We start from the raw sequence: 10,955 nt of genomic DNA, 5'->3' as shown, positions 1-10,955 counted from the left end.
CTTCCAATCCCATCTCGCTGGAACTGTTCTATGGTGATAAATGGCACTTGTCTGCCTGTTTTGGTTCATAATTGCTTGACAAAATTATGGTAGCAAGACAATGAGTAGAGATCCACAAAGAGCAGAGGGTAAAAGGTAGAGAGAGAGAGAGAGAGATCGAGAAAGGGGAGGAGCAGGAGAAGCACTAACTAATCTGTCAGCGACAGATGCGGGCGCAATGATAAAATTTAAAATTGCCCAGCTAGCATTGCAATTACCCTCAAATAAAAAACCGGCACAAGGATATGCTAAAAGTACCTCCTGCTGCGTGGTAGCGGAGATAAAAGGAGAAGAGCCAAGAGTCACTTTCTGCTTGCCCATATACGAAACGTTTTTCACCGACGCTAAGCGAGAGAAACAAAGACAAGTTTTTGTTTCGCATTTGTTGGGAAATTTTGTGCCAGAGCTGACTGGGCTTTCGTGTAGGATCCGCAGCATACGTGCATCGGTAGAAAATGTGTTGTGCAACAGCAATTTAATGAAATAAAATAAATCCTCAAAAGATGGAACGAGATTCTCCCTCTCTCTTAGCTTTTCCCATGAGCAGCAGCAGGTCGCCAGCATCCTCCAGCCACAAGGACAAAAGGCAGTTGACATTATGGCATTGTTATGGGATGACCCCCCCTCCAGCCCAACCCTACTCCCACCCCGCTGTCCATCTCTTTCTGTGTGCTGTTGATATTATATTACATTTTATAAATTACATTTTGTGCGCAAGCAAAGCTGATTTGCTATTCACTCTGCTGCTGCTGCTGCTCGTGCTTCTGCTCTGCTCTCTCTCTCACTCTTCCACTGAGCCACTTTCCATGGCAGACGAATACCCCACGAACACACACCCCCCCGCTCGCTACACTTCAGTTGCATGCAACACAAGTTGACATTTATTGTTGTTGTGGCCCCATGCATTAGCCATCGCCTGGGTCTCCGTCTCCGACAGAGTCCTTCCCTTCAGTTTGACTTCAATTGCGCAACGGAAATGCATTAAGAAATTCATTCTTCCCCACCCCAGGGCACACAGGGACATGCCCTTCAGGTGCATTGAACCAATAATCAGCAAACTGGGACTGGGACTGGGAAACAACACCATAAGTGGTCGGCGAGGAGTATTTTTCAAATGGCTAATGCAATGTCTAGGCAATGGAGTTTCGAATAAAAACTAATTCATAAACCAAATGGAACTTTGCCAAAATATGCAATCCTGAATGGAATTTGCTACACCAATTAGCTGGAAGAGGCTTTCCTCCGAAACCCATCGATCTGGCGGCAGTCAATCAACGTCCCCTGCCCTGACTGTCTAATAATAATATCAAAAAACATTTAGCACCCATTCACACCGCACAGACACTGCCCTTGGCCCTGCCACATACATGTTGACTCAAATGTACCTTTTTTTTGTGCACATTTTTATGACAAGTAATCCGCTTTCACAGCAATTGATGTCAGGGGAAAATCGTCACAAAATGAAAGTTAATACCCAACAACGCGACAATTGATTCCACCTGATGCGATATCCCATCATTATTATTGAGTTTGTCCTCTGCCAGTGTCCCCTTCCGCGACGCACTACGAGTATTATTAAACATTTTATTTGATGTTGAGTGAATAGTGATAAGGCTAATGAATGCATGCCTCATCCTTGACTGGAATCGTGACTGGCGGCTGGACTGGGTGCAGAGCTGGGCCCTGGCACTGGTACTCGGTAAAATATCATTATGATTCTATTTGCATTTGGCTTTAATAAAAGTCAACCCAGCATGTCTTATCAAGCTGGCGATGACTGTTTGATTTCGTATTAAATTAGTGTCATAAACGGAACAACTGTTGCGGTTCGCACGGGCACCAATCGGGATGCCGGGATGGGATTCGTTCGGGACTTATCAATGAATTATTTACAATGCTGTATTAACAATTTGTTAAACAATTTTATGGTGTTATCGCGGCCAAATCCATATTACGTGTGCGCTGCGTTCCATTGCGCCCCCAACTCTGTTTCTGATTCTGATTGGGCTGATGCCAGCTGTAATGTAATTTCCGATGTGCATTTCCGCTGGCTGCTGACCCAAAAGAGCCACCAAATGTGCGTAATTTTATTTATTTAACGCAGCAGTTTGCCGTGCATCGTCCACTGCAGTCAGTGCGTTTTCCACTGGGCAGTGGCAGTGGCTGTGGCGTGGCAGTTCATTTCCGGTGCACACAACAACAGTTGTTGCTGCTCCCGAGCGCGGTTGCCATTGTTGCAGTTAATCCCATTGATTGTCGGGTTTCGCGAATTTGCTGCAAGACTATTTATACTCGAATTCTGGCAAATCTGATTACCTTTTTGCTACTCTTTACTTGCTACAATTTTCACGATGGCTGCTCAAAGTATGCCAAGGCAAAACACATTCCCTGAAGCCCATCCCATTCAAATCGTCATCTGTAGCTGCATCATGGCAACCACTCAGCTCCACCTCTTCTGCGAACAGCCAGCATTGTCCTGATTCCGCTCGCAGCGAAATTGGCTTCAATTATGCGACAGAATTATGAAATTACGAAAGTAAGTAGCTGCCGCTTCTGTTCGCTTTTCGCTTCAGCCAAATGTAATTGCGGCAATTTGCAGTTGCAACTGGCAGTCGCTCGGCTAATAACGTTTATTAAAACCACAACAACATGCTGGCGGTTGGCTCCTGTCCCAATCCCAGTCCCAGTCCCAGTCCTTAACGATGCAGTCGCGGATAAAGCACAGAAGATACCGGGTATATTTATACACCCTTTTTTAAGCTCTTAAATAATAATAGGAAAAATGAAAGTAAAGAAGATCTTTAAGAGCTGAATCTACTGCATCTTCGATGCATTGTTTTGCTGGAAATGCATCATTGTTTCGGACTCTACACGAATAACATATACCCTTTCAGTTTACGTTTTGCTGGGTGCCACAATAAGCCGATAAGAGTGGGATTTTTCAGAGACAGAGAGAGACGCAAAGGCAAAGAGGTGATTATACATGTAGAATCTCGTATGGCAACGTTGTGCAAATTATGCAAATCCTTGTGAAGCACATTAATGCGCACAATGACAATTAATCGCTGCAAATTAAAATGATGACAATGTGATGCATCTGCCTGGGTATATGTGGCGCCCACGCCCCACCCACGGACTCATCCACTCAGGCCCACTCGTTGGGATTTTGGATTTGGCTTGGCAAATGAAATAACAGTTAAATGATGTAAATGATAATTATTTATGGCTAAACTGGTGGAGGCGGATAATTCTGATTGTGCTCGCCACCGAGGCGACCTACATCGCGCACAGCCTGCTCCATTCGTCGCTCCTCGTGCCACCCATCCGTGCCCGCTCCCAGTCGCTCAATGAACTTGGATGAACGGTATCCATTTTTCTGCGTTAGACATGGATAGTTATAGTTACTGCAACGTGTAGGGATCTAGGAGGATCAAGACTCACCTCGAAGTAAAGGGCACGCGCCTTCTTTGCCGCGTTCGGATCGAAGTTCCATTCGGTCCTGTCGTGTGTGATGGGCTCACCGGCCACGTTGTTCTGCAGTGTCTCGGTGATTAAGCGGAGTATGAAACCCTCTGCGGGTTGGCTGAGCTGCAGCAGCACCAACAGCAAAGGAATCTGAAATGTCGATCGATTAGAGTTGGGTTAGAAGTATAATAAAAATGTATTTTTGTGGAAACTTGTACACTAAACACTACACAAATAGTCATAAAATATTCCGCTTTTGAGGAGTAATCAATAAAAGCGATTGCATATTCATAGATTCCACAGTAACTTGATGCATTCATAACACAAAATTGCACAACGATTATTAAGAAAATATTAACAAATATACAAATATTGCACAATTGTTTTCTATCTCTGTTTGTTTTCTTGGGATATTAAAAAGAAACATCTACTGGACACTGTTATCAGTTGTCATTTGGTCGTGGATTGTGTCCCAAAAATAGCTCATACTCCGCATGACACACACACTGTCATTCGCCATCAACAAATCTCAGTAACCCCTTCTATACAGCAACTTTTTCATGGCTTATTGATTCCACTTTATTCACATTTCAGTGCACTTACAGCTAACGCACAGACAAATCGCAGGTGTAGCATTGTCTCGATGTGGTTGACGTTGAAGCGGTGGGGCCCGTGCGAGTCACTGGAGCATTGATCACTGAATACCACCGAAATCGTGGTGTTGCATAAAACTCAGCCAAGCGCCAACTCAAAAATTATTGAAAATAACCCGCAACTGGAAAACAACAACAAAATATGGTAAGGCAAGGCAAGAAAACTTCGTGAAGCTTCAAAGCAAAGCAGAGAGTGAGAGACAGAAAACCAAACAGAAAGAGAGACAAAAACAGAAAAAGAGATGGAAATGAGAGATAATGCTTCGGGTACAAATCTTTACATATTTAATAGTTGTTGTTGCTACTTAAATCCATGTGGATGTCTTAAACGAAAGATGATCTCCGATCTGTGGCTTTTGGATACGACCTTCAGGTGGTGGCGATAAGGTACTTGGCTTTGCCATAATATTAGATTCGTTTAATGGAAATAATATTCTACCCTTACAGAGGGTATTACGATTTGGCACTGGATTTACAAGGAATAAAAACAGTTACAAAGGTAATCTCAGAACTAGTATACATATAAAAGCCGATGTGATACTTCCATGAGAACCATCGAACTGCAAGAGCATCAGTAGCTTCGGTCTTCCACGACAAACTTTTTGGCTCGTTTTATTTTTTGGTTTCAAATTTTATGACCATCCAAATGGGTTTTCAAGGCAGACGGAACTAAGTGCGCGTACGAGTGTTTGCTAAAGGTTAGTCACATCTGCCGCGAAACGGCTGTGGGCCGAGGCAGCCACAGAAGCGAAAAGGCCTCAAGGAAAATGCAAATGCATGGCAAAGAAAGTGCACGATAGAAATGGCACAGTGGAATGGAAGAAAGGCGCAAAGAAGGAAGGCAGCAACAGGTTGGCCAATGTGGGACTGGACTGCCTCTTTGTGGTTGCAGAAGTTACATAATGGTCCATCGTCATCTCGATCGGAGCCGGAGGCAGACAGTCGCTCCAAAACCACTTTTGGTCATTTGGCCTCATTTCCGTTTTTGCCCACTCGAACAGCTGTCTCTGTGAAGTTTACTCTCCCACTCTCTCTCTCTCTCTCTCTTTCTTTATTTGGAGTGGCACATTTGGCGCTCTCTCTCTCTCTTTGCCGCTCGAGAGGGGCTACGTGAGCGGCTTCATGTCGACTTCCATTATTGTTTACACAGATTTCCGGCAACTTAAGTCCATGCCGAAGAAGCTTTCAGTAAGAGTCTCTGGCAGGACTTTCACTTTCCTTGAGAGCCAAGTCTTCAGATCGCAAGGAAAACGGATAAGTTCCAGTACCACAAAGAGCGAGAAGATGAAATTGCTTTAAAAAAAAGGTGAGGTATGCCCGGGCAGCGTTCTCATCGTCTGTTACTGGCAGGCCTCACCTTACCCTATACCAACACACCTTGGCGGAGCGCTGGCTCTCTCTCTCTCTCTGTCCGCCAAGCTTTCTCTCTGGCGCTCTGCTTGGAGCTACTGTGGGGCTCTGCACCGTCTGGCTGTGGGCCATGCAATTCATTCAAACGCGATCGCCGGCCAAACAACTCCGCTTTGGTTTCCGCTTTTGGGCCAACTGCTCTGGGACTACCGTTACAAAACCGAAGATTGTTGGATTCGAGTAAAAAAACCATGGCAAAGTTGAATGCTCTGCTGCTGGCCGTAAGTCTAGATCGTTTGATTTTCCCTCCAATGGGAGTACAACTATCGAGTATTGGCTTCTCCAATTAACACGGCCCGGCCAGACCGAAAGTCGCACGTTCTGGCTGACACAATTTCCGCTGCGCCTGCGCGAAAGTGGCACCCGAAAGAAAACCGCGTCGAAAATAGTGACTTGAATTTCCGATGAGCATTTCGTTTGACACATTTCGAAACTACGCGTATTCGTGTATATTTATGTGTGCCAATATTTAGGTCTGCCTGCCACTTAAAAGACCTTGAAACGTCTGCCTGTGCTCTTGCGCTCTCTCTTGTTGCGGTGCTGCGGCGGGATGGGGGTGGCGGCGTGGCTGGCTTGAAACCCAAACAAAATGTGTCATAATCTCGGAGCAACAACAAGTGCGCGGCCATGTTGTGGCTTCATTGCATAAGCAGCGTCAATAACCGTTGCTTTGCTGTGCCTGTTGTTTGCTTTAACCGACGAAAACCCACTACGGGGAAGTCGCCAGCCAATTGTCTGTGCATTCGCTGCCGCTTTTATGTGCCGCCTGACACACTGAACTAATGAGCATCGCTGATTTAATGGAGATTACAATATTTATGTCTTTTTCAGCTCTTTGTGTGCGTTGTGGCCCTCCTAGTGCACACATCGTATGCCACAGTTCAACCAAAGGCCCCAAACTTCCAGTACTTTGAAAGGTGAGTTGTGCCACAGTTATCCTTCCAAGGATCCTATATTTTATTTTAACGAATGCTTTTTGCAGACCCAAGTACCGTTATCCCTACTACGATGAACATGGACGGGGAAAACTGTTATACGGCTATGGAGGACCGGAACTGTATCAGTACAAGACCTATACGCCACTGGAGGGCATACACTGAGCCATTATTAATGACTATTTAAACTATAGCTGATAAATTTGATAACTTATGTAATTTTGCTTTATTTAATATAATGTATTGATTTTTTTTGAAAGTACAACGAAGCCGCGCTAAGTTGTTTCCCGAACAAAAGATGGCGCTGCGTCCGTAAGTGCGGTCACACCTTTAGGTCTACATTTCGTACCCACTTTTTTATGTACGTTGTTTGATTTAACCTTTTTTTTAACTTTATTTGGTACAGAATGCATGAGACGAAGCCATGAAAACTGGCCAATCTTTTGGAGAGTTTGTTGATAAATCGGATAAAATTACAGTCTTAGCCGTGAAAATCCTAACTAGCTAGCAATATTAAACAGAAGATCCAAAACGAGTAAAATGACATGGCTTACGATATATTTACGATATATGTAAGTGGGAACGTATATTATTTTTGGTAAATTTCTGTGTGTATTCTGTGCTCATATTTGAAACGCAAAAATAAGCACGGGAGCGCGTCTGGCAGAAGTGAATTTCGCTGACCGTTCAGGCACAGGAGACAATTTCCCTGACCATCAAATGAAAAATTCAAAAAGAAATTTGTAAAATATAAGGTCATAAGGTATACATCCAATAAATTGGAGTATTTATAATAAGCCAAATTGAATCTTTAATCGGGAGAAATTGTTTTTTCAGTGTTAAAAGTCTCTGCAAGCTAGTAATTTCAAATAGAAAATCAACATAGAGGAATTTGATTTAAGTCTACGGTATATTACGGTATATTTTTAAAATGAAATGGTATATTTTGGTATATTTTTGAGGGTCTGATGGTATTTTTTATTAAATTCCAATGTCACACTGACCACGTTTTAAGTTTCAATAAAAATGTTAATCAATTTTCAAAAGCGTCTGCGTTCGGTTTATTTTTTCATTGTTTAAACAATCTGTACACTGTACAAAGGAACACGTGCTGTCCTTTGCACGCTCGCTTGCTCATATTCAGAGTTAGCGAGTGCTATTTTAAAGGACAAAGAGAAAACCAAACGACAAAATTACCAAAAGTGCTTAGCTAACCCCTGGCTTTTCACTTATTTTAAGTTGTCAAACATATGTAAATGATTTATGAAACTCCGAATCGCATGCCACTCGAAACATTAAGCGGTGGCCTGGTTCGCACGCAGGCCATAGTTATGCACGCAGCGCCAAGATAATATATGGCAGCATTTAATAATGTATTGGTTCCGAATGACTCAGCCCCCTGCATTTTGAGGTGTTCGCCACAACGTGACTGCATAAAATTGGGTTATGTAGAAGCTTTTATTTTCTTTAATGATAGCCTTAACCTATTGCACACGTGGTGCACCTACTTTAATGTTTGGGCCGATTCGAGCAGGCGCTTCAGCTCCTCGTTCTGGGACAGGGCCCGCTTGACGGCCATGAAGATCTGGGAGTCCATTGCGCGCGTCTGGTCGTCGCTGAGGGACAAGGTGCTCACACGCTTGGCCAGCTCCGCTAGTTTAGGCTGTTGCTTCAGGAAGTGATCTAGGACCTGGGGGGAGATGTTGGCCATTTCAGCTAGATGCCGCACATGTGGTGCCACAGGAGGAGATTGCATCTCAGTCTCTATGTGCTTGGGGGAGTTCAAGTGCGGCGGGTTGCTTGGCCTGGGCGCCGCCGTCGTGCTGGGCACTTCAGTTGGCCTCGCAGGGAGCGCCACCGGTCGCAGTGGAATGGGATAATGATAGGGCAGAGGCTGACGCACAAGAAGCGGACGCATACGGGCCACGCCTGGTGGCGACACAAACACGGGCTTGAACGACACGGCTGCAGGTATGGGCTTCCTCGTGGCTGGTGCTGCAGTCGTGGTGGTGTGCCACAGGCTGTACTGCTTCATAAAGTCGCCGAAGCGTTGCAGGAGGCTGCCTTGCATCTCGGGTGTTGTGGTGGTTGTGGTGGAGCTGCTCGATGTCTCCATCCTGGGCCGCTCATCAAAGTCTGCTTCGACATCTGCATTGTCCATGGCGTTGTCATCATCGCCTGCGTCGTCGTCATCATCTACGCTGTCCGGCACATCTTCGGATAGCTCATAGTCCAGGGTCTCCAGGTACTCCTTCATCAGCGCTATTCCGCCTTCATTGGATGTCAGCGAGCGGATGTAGTCGATGGTTTCACTGTTGCTGCGCGTGCCAATCAACTGTCCAAGCTCACTTATGCTCGGCAGCACCTTCAGGCCCAGCTTAGTTTGGGCGATCTCGACCAAGTCGCTTGGGTACTCTGTGGGAACAGTTGGTGCAGGAGCAGCCGTTGTAGTCGACGTAGATTGAACCTGGCTGCCTGGCTTGATCAGCTTGTAGACGGGAAAATTGTAGTACAAAGCATTCTGCAGCTTGGAGTCCAGTCTCGAGGGCGTATTTCTTCCCACATCCACTATGACTGCACTGTCCTGGCCATAGAACTTTGGCATCAGGGCCACTCGTGCGCTGATGCACTGCAGCAGGGCCAGAGGCCAGAGGAAACGCACCAGCAGACCAAACATTCTGCTCACTTCAAAGGTCAAAGGACAACTAACACAGATCAGCTCCGAAGACTGTTCGAAATCGACTTTGAACCATTAAAGCAATCTTGTTCTTGTTTGCATTTCATGGAAGTCTCTTCAAGGGTTTCCACGAATTCTCGAGAACGTGCGGAATCTACCTGCTGTGCCATAGAAAATCTCACATTTCCATTGAATTTCCCACCTACGCGACGCGAAGGAATGCCTTTTCTTTTGTTACTCGCTCTACCTGAAATATTTACAAAAGAAATGGTTTTCAAGAGGGCTTCGTTTCGTTTCGTTTCGGGTTGGTTTGAGGAAAAGGATGAAATGAAGATGGTTGGCGGGAATCCGCCACCCGCTTCAAGCAAATGCCGCAATCTTTCAACTAAAACATGTTTTTATTATCATAATTAAACCTTAAATTGGAACACTCGATGGCTACGCGTGTGGTACAAATCTGTAGCCATCGAGTCCAGTCATCGATCACTTAGCAACTAAGAGGAATTCTAAATTCGCAAGCCATCCTCACGGATTGTTGGATCATTTGTATTTACATAGGGTTTACGTACAGGAATTTTTGCAGGATAAAACAAATTGCAAACAATGGAGACTCCTATGGCGTAGACTTTGTATGTAAACGCTTCTTGCTGGGGGTGCGGGGACACAGAACGGAACATGGACATGGGTCGGGAAACTAGCAATCAACACTTCGACACACCCACCAGCGCTGGGCGTACGCAACGCTCGTGCAGTTTGTAGCCCAATTTGGTGACCTCCACCACGGTGTTGGCCTCGACGGTCTTGTCCTCCTTCTGGAACAGAGCCTCGTGCAGATTGGGATCAAACTTCTGGTTGATTGGGTCCACAGCTTCCAGACCGTTACGCTTGAACACCTGCAGCAGCGAGGCGCGCGTCATTGTGAGACCCTCATAAAGGCTCTTCAGATCAGTATTGTCCCCGAGCTGTAAATGAAGGCGCATGTTAGACTCGATTACTTTACGATGCCGCCAATGGGCGCAAACGTCGTACCTTGTCCTTGGGCACTGCCTTTATGGCGTGGCCGAGAGTGTCTGCGACCTCCAGCAAATCCTTGCAGAAGCTCTGGATGGCGAAAATCTTCGCATCGCTAATCTGCTTGTTCAGGCGCGTTCGCATGTTCTCGCCATCCGCCAGGGCTCGCATATACTTGTCCTTGGACTCGGCCAGCTCTTTAGTAAGACGCTCAACCTCCTGGGTGGCTGCATTTTGTTCAGCGGCAGCGGCCTCCTCCGGCTGCTTCTCGGTGCTGTAGAGGCGTCCATTGCCTAGGGCTGTGGTGGCCTGACGCAAGGTCCTATAGAACACGACAAAATTGCGATAAGATGTTATTGCCGACGAACGTGCGTTCATTACGTCACAAAAAAGAGGAAGCATGCGGCAAACTTACCTTGACTGGCGTGCACTGACCACGGCCCTGAATTGGCTCAAGCTGCGGCCAAAGACTAGCATGGATAAACCGGCTCTCGATGTCATTTTGATGTGTATTTTGTGTGTTATTTGCGTATTTAAATAAAACTTAAAATAATTCCAACCGGAACTAGTGGGGTCGGAACCGGAACAGTCCGCCTGCTCTTTAAACTGACCAGGTGCTTAAAAGTCATAAATAACAAGGGCTCGCAGTGTCGTCACAGATGGCGCCAGTGTGCGAAGTATTCAAATTATGAACCGTTTTAATTCATGCAAAGATTTTGTTGTGCCCAGCCTTCAGATATATATTATTAAGAGCCGCCACGCCTT

General features: G+C 45.7%; 4 protein-coding genes across 4 annotated transcripts; 1 reads left to right on the top strand and 3 right to left on the bottom strand.

The window, feature by feature from the left end:
* Positions 1–3,240: 3,240 nt before the first annotated feature.
* Positions 3,241–4,288, bottom strand: LOC117890401. Its single transcript, XM_034795210.1, has 3 exons — positions 4,108–4,288; positions 3,481–3,654; positions 3,241–3,415 (listed from the first exon to the last, which is right to left on the bottom strand). The coding sequence occupies exons 1-3, from the start codon at positions 4,138–4,140 to the stop codon at positions 3,266–3,268; spliced, it is 357 nt and encodes a 118-aa protein (XP_034651101.1). The 5' UTR covers positions 4,141–4,288; the 3' UTR covers positions 3,241–3,265.
* A 1,357-nt stretch (positions 4,289–5,645) lies between these two features.
* On the top strand, positions 5,646–6,755 carry LOC117890516. The gene is made up of 3 exons (XM_034795420.1): positions 5,646–5,788; positions 6,399–6,484; positions 6,550–6,755. Exons 1-3 carry the CDS (start codon positions 5,759–5,761, stop codon positions 6,665–6,667), a joined length of 234 nt encoding a protein of 77 aa, XP_034651311.1. The 5' UTR covers positions 5,646–5,758; the 3' UTR covers positions 6,668–6,755.
* A 1,186-nt stretch (positions 6,756–7,941) lies between these two features.
* On the bottom strand, positions 7,942–9,221 carry LOC117890352. Its single transcript, XM_034795144.1, has one exon. The coding sequence runs from the start codon at positions 9,177–9,179 to the stop codon at positions 8,007–8,009; it is 1,173 nt and encodes a 390-aa protein (XP_034651035.1). The 5' UTR covers positions 9,180–9,221; the 3' UTR covers positions 7,942–8,006.
* Positions 9,222–9,701: 480 nt separating this feature from the next.
* LOC117892673 (grpE protein homolog, mitochondrial) lies at positions 9,702–10,769 on the bottom strand. The gene is made up of 3 exons (XM_034799069.1): positions 10,606–10,769; positions 10,209–10,512; positions 9,702–10,141 (listed from the first exon to the last, which is right to left on the bottom strand). The coding sequence occupies exons 1-3, from the start codon at positions 10,689–10,691 to the stop codon at positions 9,881–9,883; spliced, it is 651 nt and encodes a 216-aa protein (XP_034654960.1). The 5' UTR covers positions 10,692–10,769; the 3' UTR covers positions 9,702–9,880.
* Positions 10,770–10,955: the final 186 nt, after the last annotated feature.

This window comes from Drosophila subobscura, chromosome E (genome assembly GCF_008121235.1).
Source record: "Drosophila subobscura isolate 14011-0131.10 chromosome E, UCBerk_Dsub_1.0, whole genome shotgun sequence".
In the NCBI taxonomy this organism is placed as follows: Eukaryota; Metazoa; Arthropoda; class Insecta; order Diptera; family Drosophilidae; genus Drosophila; species Drosophila subobscura.
The sequence above is the reverse complement of the archived record's forward strand: the minus strand, read 5'-3'. Positions and strand labels throughout refer to the sequence as shown.

Excerpts from the sequence above, each read along its gene's own strand:
- LOC117890516 (XM_034795420.1), top strand. The coding sequence starts at position 5,759 with ATGGCAAAGTTGAATGCTCTGCTGCTGGCC. Across the intron at positions 5,789-6,398 it reads TGAATGCTCTGCTGCTGGCC|CTCTTTGTGTGCGTTGTGGC; the intron begins GTAAGTCTAGAT and ends TGTCTTTTTCAG. Across the intron at positions 6,485-6,549 it reads AACTTCCAGTACTTTGAAAG|ACCCAAGTACCGTTATCCCT; the intron begins GTGAGTTGTGCC and ends TGCTTTTTGCAG.
- LOC117890401 (XM_034795210.1), bottom strand. The coding sequence starts at position 4,140 with ATGCTACACCTGCGATTTGTCTGTGCGTTAGCT. Across the intron at positions 3,655-4,107 it reads GATTTGTCTGTGCGTTAGCT|ATTCCTTTGCTGTTGGTGCT; the intron begins GTAAGTGCACTG and ends TCGACATTTCAG. Across the intron at positions 3,416-3,480 it reads CGCGTGCCCTTTACTTCGAG|AAAAATGGATACCGTTCATC; the intron begins GTGAGTCTTGAT and ends TGTCTAACGCAG.
- LOC117892673 (XM_034799069.1), bottom strand. The coding sequence starts at position 10,691 with ATGACATCGAGAGCCGGTTTATCCATGCTAGTCTTTGGCCGCAGCTTG. Across the intron at positions 10,513-10,605 it reads GTCAGTGCACGCCAGTCAAG|GACCTTGCGTCAGGCCACCA; the intron begins GTAAGTTTGCCG and ends CGTGTTCTATAG. Across the intron at positions 10,142-10,208 it reads AGGCAGTGCCCAAGGACAAG|CTCGGGGACAATACTGATCT; the intron begins GTACGACGTTTG and ends CTTCATTTACAG.
- LOC117890352 (XM_034795144.1), bottom strand. The coding sequence starts at position 9,179 with ATGTTTGGTCTGCTGGTGCGTTTCCTCTGGCCTCTGGCCCTGCTGCAG.